This window comes from Myodes glareolus, chromosome 16 (genome assembly GCF_982192425.1).
Source record: "Myodes glareolus chromosome 16, mMyoGla1.1, whole genome shotgun sequence".
Classification (NCBI taxonomy): Eukaryota; Metazoa; Chordata; class Mammalia; order Rodentia; family Cricetidae; genus Myodes; species Myodes glareolus.
This window is the reverse complement of record NC_142041.1, coordinates 62,630,771-62,648,829: the sequence shown is the minus strand read 5'-3', so window position 1 is coordinate 62,648,829 and position 18,059 is coordinate 62,630,771. Positions and strand designations below refer to the sequence as shown.

The 18,059-nt window shown below is 41.7% G+C and overlaps 1 protein-coding gene across 5 annotated transcripts in view; it reads left to right on the top strand.

Moving 5' to 3' along the window:
• Positions 1-18,059, top strand: part of Jph1 (junctophilin 1) — an 85,543-nt gene that overhangs the window by 47,107 nt on the left and 20,377 nt on the right. For all 5 annotated transcript variants that reach the window (XM_048420403.3, XM_048420402.3, XM_048420401.3 and 2 more), the window contains exon 3: positions 11,385-11,503. In XM_048420403.3, the coding sequence (XP_048276360.1) occupies positions 11,385-11,503 (119 nt within the window). The remainder of the gene's footprint in view (positions 1-11,384; positions 11,504-18,059) is intronic.

Here is an 18,059-nt window from a genome sequence, read left to right as displayed (position 1 = left end):
AGAACAAGTTTTGAGCATTGTTAATATGCTCAAAATCAGAGTTAATATATCTGAATAATTCCTCTACGTTGATTTATTATTTTCCGTAACACAATTACATCAAAGGCTGGGGTTTTAAAGCAAATATTGCCAAGGACTTCTTGGTTAAACCGCCAAATGATCCCTTTTCATGGGCCAGGTGTGAAATAGAAGTGACAGAAACCACAGCGCCTACCAGGAAATGTAAAGTGAAAAAACCCCATGAGAGAATAGCCATACCCCATGTTTGGGAATTTCTCACAACGCAACCCTTCCTTAAACTCTGCAGCTGCAAAATACATGCCTTGGAAGCACTGAGGGCTAAGTGCCTAAGAAAGGTTTTATGTAATTCCAATAGCTCAGGAACAGACCTGGTCCTCCCTCAGTGGAGCCAAACAAGCCGGGACACTGGCCCCTGTATTTTATTCGTAAGAGAATATCTGAACTGTGAACTCAAGATGTTCTCAGTCATCATTTTGAAAGGGTGGCTTACCCTTTTTGCGTGTGTGTGTTCATATGGAGGCCATAGGTAAGTTGGATATCTTTCTTATTGAAAGGTTTTCTTTCATTATTGGGGTGGTGGTGACGAATGGTCTCGTTGTGCAACCTTGGCTAGCTGGAATTCACTGTATAGACAAAGCTGCCTCAAATTCATAGAGATCTACCTACCTTTACTTACCAGGTGACAGGTATTTTTATTTTAAAGTGGTGGGCAGTGTAGGGAGGATGAGACTGTAAAAATGTGTGCAAGCAAGTGCTCACTTGTACCCTCGAACGTCAGAGGCCGTGGATACTTCTAGAGCTGGGGTTACTGGCAGTCGTGAGCCACCTGATTTGGGTTCTGGGAATTGAACTCAGAACTTCGGGAAGAGCAGCAATTGCTCTTGACTGCTGCACTGTCCCTGCAGGCCCTAGAAATATTTCCTGATTGGTCTTCACCTTATACATTAAGACAGGGTCTTTCACTTGAATCCAGAGCTCACTGATGAGGCTAGTCTGCCTAACTAGACTATACCCCGCCCAGCTCAACCCTTTCTTGAAGCTAGGATTACAGGTGGGCCTGCATTTACATAAGAGCTGGGAATTCCATCTCTGGTCCTCATTCTTAGACTTTGCCTGCCCGACTCATTTTCCAGGCCAATAATATTTTAGTGCTTAAATATCTATTGAGCACTGCAGAGTGTGCATGCGGAAGCATTAACAGGAATAAGTAAGGACTAGGTCAACTCTGAACTAATCACTTGGTCAGTGTGTCGTTGACTGAATATCTCAGATGCCAGCCTATATTCCTGACTCATGACCTCTATCGTCTCCTGATGCTCCCTTTCCTTAGCTGGTACCCACAGTGGACCATAAGGATGAGAAACAGAACACTGAGGTAGAAATACAGACAGTGTTGACATTTTTAATTCCCAGCTGCTACCTGAGTTCTGAAGGTTGCCAGGCGCTTACCATGGAATATCCAGATGTTCCTATCAAGTGTCAAGGGGAAATTGTTTTGATGATTCTGTGCGGCTTGATTCTTGTAGAAAATGCACTCGTTTTTAAAGTAATTTAGTTCACCTGTTCCTAAAAGTCTGCGGACTGACAATTTGAACTTATTAAGCTTTCAAAAGAAAGTCACATTCAAAATAAGCAGTTTCTGCAAAATCTACGATAAGGAAGGACAGACACTGTATTGCAACAACTGAAACCACCCTGAACTCTGCTTTTGTGTGACTTTGACATTCATCAGCTTGTCTTCTGTAGCCCTTACTGAATCTGGCCTAGAGTCGCTGCTGGTGGTTGTGGACGGGTTCTCCTGCCAGGACTCCAGGGAGAGTTCCACCCTATCCCCTAGTCTCTGCTCAGAGGCCACCTTTGCCTTCTCTGCTTCTCATTCCAAATCTTCAGCTCTTTAAGTGTCCCCGATTTCCCATGCTGTCCCTTAATTTCTGCAGAATGGAATAATGCGTACTTACGTTCTAAGTACGCTAGATTCATTCTGAGAGTTCAAATAGCTCAATCCTGATTCCCCAGCAACTTGGAGTTAATATCGCCCACCTGTAAAAACAGGTAAGGAACTGGAGGTTCAGCTAACGTGAGGTAAGTTGGGCTGAGTGACGAAGTCTAGTTCCAAAGCCCTTGCTACAACCTCTCTTTAAAGCCTGAAACCCTTTTTAAAAAATGTAAAATGTTGGATCAGCTTATCACAGTTTTCCCCTTCGCCCTTCTACCCCATCTGTGGCGTGACTCCCCTTTCCTCTTCTCAGAATTTATTCATGTTCTCCTATTCATCAAGCATCTTTCTCCCCACCTCCCAATAGCTCTCATTTGTAAAATGTGAGTAAATCATCTTTCCCCTTGACCCAGCTAATTCCTCTGGTTCCTGTCCAATTTTCTTCTCTCCTTTCTGGGTCAGAACTGGCTAGTTCATGGCCCCCTACCTGCTTCTTCTACTCCCTCTGCCCAATTCCTCAGCAGTTCCCTCCCATCTGTCTTCAGCAGTGGCCTCCTTATTCAGACTGCCCCCTTGAAAGGGTCTCATCAAGCCCAGATGCCTTTGCTTGGCCTCTTCCCAGCACATGCCGGGATTGACAGGCCATTCCTTCCCATAAGTCTGTCCACACTCGTGCCCAGAGCTGCTCATTAACCAGACACTCGGGCTGAGAGAACTACAGCTGCCCCAGAGAAAAGACAGATTTGCCTGTGGCCATTAGTTCCTGAACGATGTACAGGACCTACCAAGGAAGCTGGTAAGGAATTTACCTTGGAAACTCAACATCTAATTGTTACAGCCACCTATCAATTACACTAGTCATTACTCCATTGGGTCCCTAGGTCACTTGGGGTTCGGTCTCAGCATTTTGATACACTTTTTGTTGGGTTCATCCACCTTTTATTGAGCCCCTCATAGTCTTCATCCTTGGGTTGTAACTTAGACCTTGAGTTTGCGTCACAGCCCTGTATCTGTAACCATAAATGCCTGTGTCGTGTAAACATCTGCTTGTCTAAAACATAGCTTGTCGTCACCTTCAACCACTGGTAGGGCCTGCACAATGTCTCCCTGTGGTGAAGTCATTCACCTGGACACCTAATTGCAAATCTCAGGGTAATCGTTGACGCTTCTCTCCTCAACCATTTGTCCCCTCCACTAATGGTTTTGAAGGCAACCCCTACGTCAGACTTTCTGTTGAAAGCTAGCTAACTGGATGCATTTCAACACTCCGACATAGCTTTCCTAAGCTGTCCACTAAAGATTCCTTCTGACCAGAGCTGTTCCCCTCTTTAGGATTTTAGCCTTGGCTGGGATTAGTACTGTGACTTCTCAACCAAGAGCAAAACCTTCTTGGGGTTCCCTCTTCAGCTTTCTGGACTCACTGGATTCTCTGTAGATACTTACCCAACATGGATCTTCTTTTTAATTGTCAGGTGTTTGTAACGTAAGTAAACCTTATTAAGTATAGTGTTCAACAGAAGTTCAGTCATCTTGCCATGCAACCCTCCTTCGGGGTTTTCACCTAGAAAAATAATTCCCCATTTCCTCTACCTCCCTTCAACCGCCCCCCCAGGAAACCATCTTCCGTTTTCTCCATATGGATTTGTCTGCTGTGTGTACCTCATATAAAACTGTCTCTGAGACTTACTCCGTTTTGTTTAAGGTCCTCAAGGTTTATCCCTCCAGTATCACCGATCCCCATTTCTTAACGACTGAACAATGTGCTTATATTATTACTTTTTTATTCATCTCTTGGTACATGGGTGGCTTCCTGTTAAAAGGGTGCTCTGATCGTGGATCTAATGACCACAAAATTGTTGAGATACCGCTTTTATTGGGCTTGTCCCTGACAGTAGAGCCAGGGCATCATATAAAATAAACACATAATGAAGAACCTGGCCTTTCCCCCGCATTTCATTATCCCCAGCGGCTTTACCTGTGTTTGCTGTCATTTGTCGATTTTTGTTGGAGAACTGTCTCTTTAAGTCCTTTGTCGGTTTTTAAATTTTCTTTTGTTGAATTGAGAGTTACTTTATGTAGTCTGTATGCCAGCATCTGTTTTTGATTTGGTATAGTCTCCTTCATCTAATGGAAAGCAGGTAGTTACATTTTAAAGAGGTGTTTTAATCTTATTATAATGACAATGTTCTTGAACTTGAGTGGTCCTCACTGAAAAGACTTTCCTTCAAAAGCAATTTTAAGAGTAAAGCATCCCAATCTTGTGTTAGATTTCTAGTGATAAATCTTAGACAAATGTCACACAAAAAAAATTTAAGTGAACCAGGTATGGTAAAGCATGACTATAATTTCAGCACTTGTGACGCTAAGGCAGGGGGATTCTCGGAGGCCAACCTAGGCTATAGTCTGTATACAGTCTATATACTCTTGTAAGCAAGAATCTGTATAAATACATAAATAAATAGCCTAGTGGTAAGGCACTTGCCTGGCATACGTGCGGCCCTGGGTTCAGTCTCTAGCAGCAAAAACAAGGTAGAAAGATCAACATAATCCAGAGAAGTGGAGAGATGCTTCTGGCCTGGCTATCAAAAACACAGGGTCTGTCGTGGTGCTGACGAGATGGCTTAGCCGGTAAAGATGCCTGCTGCCAAGCCCTACGACCCAAGCTTTGTCACTGGAACATGACAGGAGAAGAGAAATAACTCCACATAAGTTGTCCTCTGCCTCCATGGGAATAACATGCCATTGTCATGTGTGCATACATGTTCACAGAAGCAAGCATAAATGAAATATAATAATACAACCTTTCAACTCATTAAGTCTTTAGGAAAATATTAGGGAATAAAGCTTTTAAATTACTTAATAGCGAGGACTTATTTCTAAGCTTAAAAGTGTTCTAGAGATAAAACAAAATAAATCTTGTAAGTGAAGACCAAACAGTCAACTCCAAGATCCCCGAATTATTACATCTGTCCCCAGGGCATCAGCACGCTGTGGGGTCAAAGTTGAGAAACCTTAGTAAGAACAGCAGAGCATTGATCGAGAAATGGGCTGTTTTGATTAAATATCCTGCCAGTTTCCAGAAAGCATCTACAGGGCATGCTGGGAAGTCGTGTACATAAACATTCCTGGCAGGGGCAGTCGGCTCAGAACCCGGAAACTACAGACGGTACCTGTGTGTGGGGACTGAGGATCGTTCCACTCCAAGTTTCCTGGTAACTGTTACAAAGGGAGAAACAGAACCAGTTTATCATCAGAGACTAAATTGTTCCTGCTGCCACACAATGAGAGTGTTGTCTCCTCTGGCTCTTTATAAAAATGACAATGATAACATAATGGACAGCATCTTGTCAAAGGTGTATAAACATTTTTTTCAGATGATGAATCTTAGTCCTTCTTCCTCTTGACCAGAAGCCAGGGAAATGGTGTTAATTCCTGTAGTGTGCGGGCATTTCTGTGTTAGGAAGCGTGCTTACCTTGTGAGCTCACTGACAAGGATCTCTTGAGGCTCTAAGGAGAGTTGGGCTAATCGTTGACCCTAATGCTTTAGAAGCCTGATTTCTAACATGTATGCAAAGGTTTGGGCTCTGGAAGTATCAAACACCTACCCTCACTAGCAATATTATGCCCTTTCATGTCCGTGTTATATCTCAATAACTTGCTCTCATTTTCAGACAAAAGGGAGCTGTCAGCTTCAACACTGGAAAATATGATTAATGAGTCACTGTTGATATGATTTGTTTAAAATAAAAGCCTAAGAACTCAGTCCTGAAGTTACCATCCTAGGTCTTACTCTGTTTCATTTGTTTGTTTTTAAGGCATTTTATGGAGAACACTAACATTCAAGAACTCATAGGTGGGAGACGCCTGTGATGTGGTCTTCTGAGCAGGTTAACTGAGGCTGGAATAGTAGCAGCCTTGTCCCTTCTGGATTGAAATCCTCATCAGTCGTCATTTAGCAAGTGTGTAAGAGCGCGAAAGTCACTCCTCTGAGTCAGGGCATGCTGAGTGTCACTGGACAAGTCTTTTCAGAGAACCACATCAAGACTGAGACGTGGCCTTCTTCCTTGGTGCTAGTGCATAGGAATCAAGCCTCCAGTTGTATCTGGGTCTGCAGAGCCAGTTGCCTCTGTCCCTATCCAGTGTTCCTTGCTCGGCAGACTAATTTCTTTGAAAAGACTGCAACTGTCTGCATGAGATAATTGGTTTTCTCAAATCTAGGTCTCACATAAATGAGTAATGTCACAGTCCCAAAGAAAGGCCAACAGGTCATTTTTTTTTTCATTTTATTATACACAGTGTCATACCCCCCCGAAAAAAAAATTTCTTGTTATTGCCAGGCACTTTCAAAAAAAACCAGAAGGAAAAAAGAATTTGCTTGGGTGTTGATGGTGGAGAACTGGACAGTCTGACTCTGCCAAATCAGCATAGGGAGGCAAGCATTTTTGGCTCTGTCATCTGGTAGAGGAGTGTGATCCCGAACCAAGACTGTGGTCTCTGCCAACCAATTGCTTCTGTTTTTTAATTGCCTGAATAATAATTTTCTTTAACTGTTTGAATGTCATAGCAAATCCCAAGGAAGATCCCTGTACGTGTTAGATTGTGGCCTCTACCATTAAGTTTTAAGAATCAGATCATAAATTAACCATGATATATAATAAAATTTATAGTATACCAAAAGCAGCATATGTTCAAAACACTTTATCGTTGGGAAGAAAACGGATAAGATGTGCAAGTAGCAAACTCAGTAAATGCTAGATGTAGTTTCACCTTTAATGGAGTCATGTTGCCTTCTGGATTCAAATTTTTATCAACTCTGTCCATGAAAGACAGAGGGTAGACGTGTAAAGGGCCATGCGCATTCCTTAGAGGAGTGTGCCCTGAGCCTGTCTAGGGTACTGCTGAATGTACTTTCTGTAAAAGCATTGTTAAATTGAAGGAACATGCCATGAAATATACTTTTTAAAGTATTCAAGAAAATTGAGGAAACGAGATGATTTTCTTCACAGAAAAGTGACATAAGAACTTGCAAAATATTTCAATTATTAAAAGAAAAAAACCTCAAGTTGTTGATGAGAAGAATAATTTGTGATTAGTTTTACTATAATAATGCTTAGCATCCAGGTACCCTGGCTACTTTGTTGCTGTGGCCAAGAGAGGAGCCAAGACAACTTCTTAGTCTCTACATGTGAGAATAGTCCTTGGAGTTTAACCCACCCACCCTAAAGTTAAACCACAGTATGCTTAGGTCAGTGACTGCTGCCTCACTAATCGGCATGACTTCTCACTTCTAATTACATCATTCAAGAAAATATGTGATAATGATGTGTGGAGCTTAAAACTGTGAGAAACCAAAGACTGGAATATGTAAGAGGTCTTAAGAAGTGAAGAGAGAGGGAGAGCGAGAGAGAGAGAGAGAGAGAGAGAGAGAGAGAGAGAGAGAGAGATTCCATACAACCAGCTACAGCAAGAACCTATGCTTTAGCTGATTTACTCAGATTATGTGTTCTCAGTCCCAGCCCCAACAACAGTGTCAGGTGTGACCAAGCATCTGTGTGGGTTGGGAACTGGCCCTGGGATTTAAATAAATGAATGAAAACATGAGCCAGGGCAACCCCAAAGTCTAGCCATGCCGGTGCCCTTGACCCCATGAAGCTGGTGGGAACATAACGCAGAGAACATTCCTTTCTCCATTTCTCGTGACCAGATCCACCAGTTCTCAAGCAGCACCCCCTGGGCTGAGGGGTGGATGTGGTCTTGCTCATCTGCCCAGCTGTAAGTAGTCCTGACTAATGCTGTAGCTAGGTCGCATGGAAAGGGCCATCTGTCCGGACCTTCAAAAGAGGGCACGGAAAGTAAGTTACACAAGAGTGGTGAATGAGGCTTCGCTGACTCTGAGCTTCCATAGTATGTTTACAGGAAGGGTGCACCGTACTGCATGGTCCAGTTTGCTGGATTATAATATGGTGAAGAGATAATACTCTCGGTTTATTTGACTGGACAGAAATGTGTCGCAGCTGTATCTGTATACATTGCTTAGTTTTGTAGATTTATTGAAGAGCCAGGAAATCACATTATAAGGCAGCATGACTGTACCTTGCGGCTTCATTAATTATGGTACCTAGACATAATTAGGTTCTAGCTAAGAATAGTAGATAAAGTGGAAAATCCTTCTGGGAAGGGAAAAAAGAATTGAAAGCTGGAAGCCTGTGAACAGGGAGTGCCCACTGTTTCTTGGGCATAGAATTAGTCAATCTGCCTCCTCAAATTGCCAAGGATGGTGCCTTACAAGGTCAGGACAGCCAGGCACTTAGGAATCTGTTCTCTTAAACTCCTGCTTTATTTTTATTTCAAATTTATAATGCTCCATCGACAGAAGCAATTGGGAATTTCCCACATGATGCAGAAATAAGTCTTTGGATATGTGGAAGATGATCTGTTCATTTTTAATGCTTTTTTGGTTTTTGAAGTTATAGTATCATTTTCCTCCATCTTTGTTGTTACATATATGTATGTATGGAGAGAGAGGGGAGGAAGAGAAATGGATGGATGGATAGATAGATAGATAGATAGATAGATAGATAGACAGACAGGCAGGCAGATACATACATACATATGGTTTCCCTAAATATATAAAAACAACCTTCTCAGTCAGTATGTTTTACTTGTAAATGATGGTTTTTCGAAGCAGTTTTCAAGTTGGCCAAACTGCAGAGTTCTCACACACATTTTCTCCCCACCTTGGGCCCACGTGCAGCTTCCTTCTCTGGCGTCTTGGGTAAATTTGATGTAATTGCTGAAGCAATGTTGACTCATTTGCACTAAAATCCATTGTTCATCTTCGTGCCCACCCTTGGTTATGTAAAATCCACTGCTTATATTAGCCCTCCCCCCAATGATGTCTGTTCTACAAACTTTGACACACGTACCATCCATCCACTACAGTGTGACCGAGTTGTTTCCCCTCCTAGCTATGTCCTTTATACCTGTCCCCCTCCCTGCTGAACCCTTGGCAGCCGTTCTGCCTTTGCCATTTCTATAGTTTTGTGGTTCACTAATGTTTTATTGAAAATAGATTTTTTTTCATGCAATATATTCCTTAGTTCGCGTATTATTAACTGACAGCCCGGCTATTCCTAAAGAACCATCATTTATACATAAGTTAGACTCTCGGTAAATACAGGGTGCTCGGCGTAGCAAAGAACAGAAGGTAAAGGATTCTGGTCTTTGCAAAACTTACAAATCTCTAGGTAGGAGTGAGATTAGCCCACAAGAATCCAGGAGGAAGGGGAGAGTGGGATCTCTGACTAGTTAGTACTCTGGCCTCAGGTCAGACCCTGCCTTTCCATTTTAAATCTAGGAATTTAACCTGGGGAGCCAAGTTTCCTGGTCATCTCAGACTGTCACTTTGTCTCCCCAAAGACCAGCTGGAGTATAGCGCCATTTCCTGAATCACCCTCTCCTATTGTCAGAGATTAGTGTGAGCATTGCTTTTAGACTTTCATACTAGTTATTCATAGTCCCGCCTGGTGCTGATAGAACATGGTAGAATGTCTACAAAGGCACAAGAGTGGATACCCACGCCATTTAAACACTATCTGAACAAGTCTTTTGAATTTGGGACATGGACACACACACACAACCCAATTTTTTCTATATAAACTCCAGATTCTCTTTGGTCTGACCTTAAGGAGCCTAATTTTTTTCGTGTGTGTGTGTGTGTGTGTGTGTGTGTGTGTGTGTGTGTGTATGTGTGTGTAACACACCATGCAGGAAGGTCAGAGCACAGATTGCAGGAGGTAGTTCTCTTGTTCCGTGTGTCAGCCTTGATAGCAAGTGCTGAGCTATCTCACTGTCTCAGGCTCGGTTCTTGTTTGTGTGCACACGTGTCTGTGCATACAGATGAACGTGTGTGTTCAGGTGTGCTTGTACACGTGGAGCCAAGAGGACAGTCCCCTGTTGTTCTTCAGACACTGTCCACCTCATTTTTAAATTGGAATCATTTTTTTCATGCGGTATATTCTGATCCTGGTTTTTCTTCCCCTGTTCTCCTAGATTCTCCTCACAGCCCCATCCATCCAACTCCATGCCTTCTTTCTCTCTCTCTAAGAAAAACAGGCAAAAAAAAATGCACAAGAAACACCACATACACATACACACTTTACTTTTGAGATAGATAGAGTCTCTCACTACCCTGGAACTTGGCAGGGAGGCTAGGCAAGCCTCAGGCATCTACTTGCTTCTGCATTCCCAGTACTAGGATTGCAAGTATGTGCCCAGGTGTAGCTGGCTTTTCTTTCCTTTCTTAATGTGAACTTAGGGGTTTGAGCTCACATCTTCATGCTTGCAGGGCAAACACATTACCAAGCGAGCTATCATCCCAGCCCAGGAAACCCAACCCTTGTTCCCTCCTCTAAAGGGTAAGGCTTTTAATGTGTGAGGATGGACCAGGGAGGGGAGAGCAGACCGAAAGATCCATTCCATCCTCACCAGCTCTGCTTCACTGGGTTATTTCTGTTTCATATAAGATCCATGCCAAAAAAATAAATAAATAAATAAATAAATAAATAAATAAATAAATAAATAAATAAAATAAAAAATAGGTAAATTCGGGCCACTGAGATGGCTCAGCGGGTAAGAGCACTTGCTGGCAAACGTCATGATCTGAGTTCGGTCTTCAGAACCCACGCTTTGGAAAGAGAACCAATTCCCACAAGTTATCCTCTGACCTCTCCGACCTCTCCACACTCCTAGTGGCACCTACACGTACACACAAAAATAACTTTCTGAAAAAGTTAAAGGCAAAGAAATTTTAAATTAGCTAAGTAGGCACCTCACTAGCCCTCCATGGCTTGCTGGTAAGAACCTGTGGTGTGCATCTTGTCCCGTTATAACACACATCCAAAAGCATCATGCTGAGGCCTGAGGTCGGCCAGAGCAAGAGTATCCATACATGGAAATCAGCAAGTGCCGATGGCAGCACTTCTGCTCATTTCTTCCCTGGTCAAATTCCTTAGTCAAATTCTTACTTAATTCTGCCAGTGGAGTTTGGTCAACAAGCACTAGGCTAATTCGTGTGGTCAAATCCTACTTTCCATAATTGGTTGTTTTTGGAAGTTGGGAGAGTGTAATGCAAAATCAGCAGAGGAGTTGGTCCGATGAGCTCTGACAGCCAAACACAGTGTCCAACCATAGAGACCTTACTCACAATTGCCTTTTCCCTAGAGGAAGGACTGCAGCCATCCACAGGCGGGTTCATCTATGCTGTGGCTGTTGCTGAGGTCTCAGAGCATTGTGATGCTAAACATTGCTATTCCAGGTGACGGGCCATGATCATAATGAACATGTCTCTCCCTAGACCGTGATTTGCTGTCCACGAGTCATTAATACAGCGATTTCCCTACTCACTAGCCTTTGTATGCCCCTGTAGGACTGCACATGCCAGGGCGAAAGCTGACGCTGCTGACCAGGCTGCCCTGGCTGCCCGCCAGGAGTGCGACATTGCGAGAGCCGTGGCCAGAGAGCTGTCGCCTGATTTCTACCAGCCAGGTAAATCGTGTTTCCTTCCTTTGCTGGGAAGGGTGGGGCATGAGCTTTCCCTTTCCTTTCCTTTCCTTTATGTATGTATGTATTTATTTATATCACTGAGAACTTCATGCATGAGCGAGACCTCTACTTCACTCCTACCCTTCCCCCAACTCCTCCCATTTCTCCTCCCAAATTCACCACCTCTTCAATCGTTATTATTGTACATGTATAAATGCGTGTTACATAGATGTACAATGCATATTTATAACCTTCTGGGTTTGTTTGGCTTTGCTTGTTTATCCAGGGCTTAATCACTTGGGATTGGACAAGTTGGATGGGAGCTCATCCATGGAGGAAACTGGTTCTCCCCAATCTCAGCAGCCATTGACCTCCAATCACTTGTCATCTAGGTGTGGGGCTACGTGGAGTGGTCCCTGTCCCTGTTGGCATGTCAACTTCCGTTGTTACCGTGATGGTCTCGTTTATTATAGTTCAGGGGTGCATTCCCCTTGTGTATATAGGTGTTACGTGTCTAGGAACCACTCTCTAGCAGTGGACATCCTGGGCGTCCAGCTCTTACAACCTTGCCATATTCTCTTTTGAGATTTTTTTTTCATCAGTTGTGTTTGGGCATTCCCAGTGACTTAATCTCTACGCTAGTGGGAGGCTAGTCCACCTTCTCCTATCCTGTCATCAACTTTGATGAGGGGTAGACACTACACTTAGCCAGGAAAGGGTGACCCGTGCTCCAGAAGTTCAGTTGTTTTCTTGATCTTAGCCATTCTGACTGGGAAAGATGAAATCTCAGTTTTAATTTGTATCCTTCTGTTTGCTAAGGATGGCGAACATGTGTTGAGATTCTTTAGCCATTTTTATTTCTTCTCTGGGAGAACTCTGTTCAGATCTGTAGCCTATGTTTTAACTGCTGTTAAAATAAACTGTTGTTTATTTTCTAGATTCATTGAGAGTTTTTTTTAATATATATTCTGGATATTCTATCAACTATGCCTTCTATCAGATAGGTAGTTGACAAAAATTCTCCCGCACTCTATGAACTTCTTTACTTGGGTGTTTCCTTTGTGGTACAAAAGCTTTTTAGTTTCACAGGGTCCCGTTTTTCAATTGTTGGCCTTAAAGTCTGAGCAAATAAAATCCTATTCAGAAAATTCCTACCCTGTGTCTTGTAGGCACTGCCTGTGATTTCTTCTAACAGTTCAGTGTTTCAGGTTTCATACTGAGGCCTTTGATCTATTTGGAGTTGATTTTTCTGAAAGTTAATAATAGACGGGCCTAATGCATTCTTGGACATGTGGACCCCAATTTCCCTACCATAATTTTTGAAGATATTTGGGGGTTATTTTTAGTTTTCTGTTGTTTTGTTTGTTTGTTTGTTGTTGTGAAATATCAAATGACTATCGTTGCATTCTCATTTGGGTCTTCTGTTTTATTCCATTGGCCAGTGTGTCTGATTTGGTGGCATTGCCTTTCTGCTTTTATTACCATGGTTCTATAAAATATCTTAAAATTTAGAATAATTCTAGCATTATTCTTTTTGTTCTGGATTGCTCTGGATATCTGGGGTCTTTTGTTCTGTATAAATTTTAGGATAATAGTTTTTTTATTTCTCTGAAGAATGTTGTAGGGATTTTGTTTGGGAATCCATTGAATCTATAAATTGCTCTTGATAGAAAGAGTTTTTCACAATATTAATTGTACCAATCTATGAGCATGACAAATCTTTCCATTTTCTAGTATCTTTATTTGAGAGCTTTAATGCAGAGGTCTTTACCAACTTGATTAGGTTTATTCTTACTTTTTTATCGCAAGTAAGAGTGTCTCCAAAATCATGTCCTTTAACATGTTCATTGTTAGTATATAATTTTTAAGTTAATTTTATATCCTGCCACTTTGCTGAAATTTTTGATCATTTCTAGACATTTTCTGGTGGGATTTTTGGAATATTTATATATAAAATATAATCTATAAGTAGAATTAATTTGACTTCTTTTCCTATTTGTATCCCTTTAACTTGCTTCTCTTACCTCCTTGCTTCTGTTAGTGTTTCAGGCACTGAAAAGGAATGGGAAAGATGGACAACTCTGTCTTATTCCTGATTTTAATGGGATTGCTTCAAATTTTTCTCCATGTAAGATGTCATTGGGTGTGGGTTTGTCATAGATAACCTTAATTACTTAATTAAGTTGAGGTATGGTCTCCCTCCCTCTCTCTCTCTCTCTCTCTCTCTCTCTCTCTCTCTCTCTCTTTCTCTTTCTCTCTCTTTTTTTCTTTTTTTTGCATCTATTGGGATAATTATATGCAGGGTTTCTTTGTCTTGTTTTTGTCTTTATTGACTTAATATGCTGAAACAGCTCTGGGATAAAGCCCAGTTATGATATGTATTTTTATGTATGTCTGTATTCTGTTCCCAAGTATCTTATTGACTAATTTTGAGTCTGTTCATCATGGATATTGACCTATAATTTTCTTGTTGTTGTATGTTTACTTGGTTTGGGCATTGGAATGGCACTGTTTTTGTAGAAGGAATTTGGGAGTGTTCTTTCTGTTTTCTAGTTGGTTGACTCTTCTTTGAAAGTCTGGTAGAATCTACAGTGACTCCATCTGGGCCTAGGTCTTTGTTTGTTTGTTTGTTTGTTTTGTTTTAGTCGGAAGACTTCATCACTGTTTTGAGCTCCAGGTTTGTGATGAGTTTGTTTACATTAATGCTCTCTTTTTGGTTTAACTTTGGTAGTTCCGATGTGTCTAGAAATCTGTTTCTTTTAGGTTTGCTAACTTAATAGACTATAGACCCATAATGTATCCTCTTATTATAGTCTCCGCTTCTTTAGTGCCTGATGGGGAATTTGGTAGGTTTTTTGTTTTGTTTTGTTTTGTTTTGTTTTTTTGGCTAATTAGACCAAAGATCTATTGATCTTGTTCTATCTTTTCAAAGGACCAGCTCTTGGACTTGATTTTTTTGCATTGTTTTTTCCATTGATTCTATTTTATTCCTGCTCTGGTTTTTATTATTTTTTTTCCTCTGTCTACTGGATTTGGGTTTTGTTTTTTTTTTCTTTTTTCCCAAATTCTTGAGTTGCATCAAAAGTTATTTACTTCTTTTTTTTCTTAGATTGGTGGAGGAAATGGGGGTGAGGCAGGGTCTCCCTACATAGCCCCAACTGACCTGAATCTTTTAAAAAAAAATTAAAACAATCTTTTTTATTTTACATACCAATCCCAGTTCCCTCTTTCCCCTCCTTCCACTCCCCCTCCCCCACCTTCCCTCACTACACCCCTATCCACTCCTCAGAGAGTGAGGCCTCCCATGAGGCATCAACAAAGTCTGTCACATCACTTGAGGAAGGACTAAGGCCCTTCTCCCTGTATGTAGACTGAGCAAGACATCCCTCTAAAGGGAATTGGCTCCAAAAAGCCAGTTCAAGCAGTAGGGATAAATGCTGGTCCCACTGCTCATAAACTGCCCAAGCCACACAACTGTCTACCACGTTCTGAGGTCCTAGTTCAATCCTATGCAGGTTCCCCAGCTGTCAGTCTGGAGTCAATGAGCTCTCACTAGCTCAAGTCAGCTGTTTCTGTGGGTTTATCATGGTCTTGACCCCTTTGCTCATATTATCACTCCTCCCTCTCTTGCTGGACTCCAGGAGCTCAGCCCAGTGCTTAGCTGTGGGTCTCTGCATCTGCTTTCATCATGGACTGGATGAAGGTTCTATGGTGACAGTTAAGGTAGTTGTCAATCTGATTCCAGGGGAAGGCCAGTTCAGGCACCCGCTTCACTATCGCTCACGGTCTTAGCTGGGGTTATCCCTGTGGATTCCTGGAAATTTCCCTCATGTGACCTGGAACTTTCTGACCAGGCTGACCTCAGAGAGATCTACCTGTCTCCTGAATGCCTAGACTAACGGCATGTGCCACCACTCCCAGCTTAGGTATGTTCTGATATTTAAATGTGGGCACTTAGAAGTATAAATTTTCCTTGTAGAATTGCGTTTAATGTATCCTGGAGGATTTTGTGTGTGTGTGTGTGTGTGTGTGTGTGTGTGTGTGCGTGCTGTGGTTTCATTTTCATCCATAAATCTGTGTACAAATTCCTTTGCTAAGATTAAAAGGATACATGGAATTTTTCTGAATTTTTTAAAGATTTATGTCCCAGGCTGTGTAATACATTTTGGAAAAGTTTCTGTGGGCTGCTGAGTAGACTGTATATTCCTTGATGTTTGGCAGAATATTCTGTGTGTATATATATATATATATATATATATATAGCATCATTCAGTTCTGATGTTTCTCTGTTTATTTAGGTAACCTGTCTGTTGCTAACTGACTTAGCGTTAGTCTGGGTCTTTAACTCCAGTAGCATGCTTTTTATGAAGCTGAATGCATTAATGTAAATGGAGACTGCACTTTCATTTCCCGGTCTCTCAGACCCTTATAATCACACAAAAGCTATATTAATTACAACAGTTTGACCAATGGCTCAGGCATATTCCTAGCTAGCTCTTACATCTTAAATTAACCCATCTCAATTATTTTATATTTCATCATGAGGCTCATGGTTTGTTTTCTCACATCTTGCTTCTTGGGTGGCTGCATGGCATCTGCCTGACTCCACCTTCTATCTCCCTGCATTTGTTCAATTTTCCTGCTAGCTGTATTCTGTTCTGCCATAAGCCAAAACTGCTTCTTTATTAACCAATGGTAATAAAACGCATTCATAGCAAAGAGATGGGAATCCCACCTCTCGTATGTGTTTAGGATTGTAATGTCTTCTTGGCTAATTGTTCCCTTGATTAGAATGTACTGTCCTTCTTTATCTCTTCCTGGTAGTTTAGTTTGAAGCCATTTGTCAGATATAAGGATGGTGACGCCTGCTTACTTCCTGATACCATTTGCTTGGGGTGCTTCGTTCTGTGTTTTCACTGTAAGGTGGTGCCTACCTTCACAGCTAAGATGAGTTTCTTGTAGGCAGCAGAAAGATGGATTTGGTTTTTTTTAATCCATTCAGCTGACCTGTCTTTTGATTGGGTAGTTGAGGGCATTAATATTTAAAGTGTGTGTTGGTTGCAGTCATTTTGCTTGTTTGCTGGTTTTGTGTTCTTAGTTCTTAGTCGTTTTTATTGTGCTTCAATAGTTACCAGTTCATTTGTTGTCTTTAGTCTCTTGGCTGTGTTTATTCCTCTCTTCAGTCTGAAATATTGCTCCCAACATTGTCTTTATGGCAGGTTCAATGGACATGGACTCTTTTAATCTGTTTATATCATGAATTTTTTTTTCTCTCTCAGCTATGGCTGATAGCTTTGCTTGGTACAAGTCTAGGTTGACAGCCTTGTTATTTTAGAACTTGGAGTAATTGCTCTATGCTCAAAGTTTGCATTGAGAAATCAGCTATCTCCTTTATATGTGACTTGTCCTTTCTCCCTTGCAGCCTTCAGTGCTTATCCTTCATTCTGTGTATCTAGTTTTCTGATCATGAAAAGATGTGGGGAGTTCCTTTCCTGGTCCAGACAGGTTGGTGTTCTGTGTGCTTTTTGAAAGGAATGGCATCATCTCAGGACCCCCAGACCAAGTTCGCAGAACAAAGGGGATTTATTTGCCCCACGGGAATGAAAGGCAGGAAATAGGAGAAAAATACAGGAGATAGTAGACGAAGAGAAGAGGAAGGGAACAAGGGAGAGAGGCGGGGATATTTGTCCCTGAAGGACAAAGGACTGTCTCTGGGTAGAGAGGAGGCAGATGTGGCCCAAAAGAAAATGGCAGTTAAGCCAGCCTGGTCTTCAGAGCTAGTTCCAGGACAGGCTCCAAAGCTACAGAGAAACCCTGTCTCGAAAAAAATAGAAAGAAAGAAAATGACACTTTATAAAGGCAAAATGTGAAATCTCATGTTAGGATAAGGTGTTTAATTTTAATTGGGCATGTTAATTAGGTGAGCCAAAGGGGATTCCTGACTGATAGCTGGACCTTGGTAGTCAGCCTCAGAAGGAGAAGGTGACCAAATAGGGACTAGACTTTGGTGGCTAGCTTTAGGAACGTCATCTAATGGGTTTTAGCAAGATAGAGGGAGTAAGGGAGAAAGGGCAAGGCCTGCCAGAGCCTTGCTCACTCTGGCCAGAGTCTCTTCACTTCTTATGTCTAGCTGCGGTGTCTTTCCTTGACTCCTTGACTTGGAGATACTCTTGTCTGTGATTTTGTTGAAAATCTGATCTGTGCCAGTGACCTGGGACTCTTCTTCAACTCTGCCTATAATTAGAAAGTTTGCCTTTTTCATGGTATCCCAGAGTTTCTGCATGTTTCTTTAATTGTTTTTTTTAATTTTTCATATTTCTTGCCTGTATGTTCTAAATTCTCTACTTTATCCTCCCATCCCAATATTTTTCCTATTGAGCTCTTCTTCTTGGAAGTCTTTGCCTCCGAGTTTCTAATCGGGCTATTGAGTGTTTCAGTCCCACCGTCATTTCAGCTTGTGTTCTCATCAATATTTCTACTTCTTTATCAAATTCAATTTTTAAATCCTAGCTTGTCTTTGAAATCTCATTTGGCCATGTGTTGTGTTTTTGGACTTCAC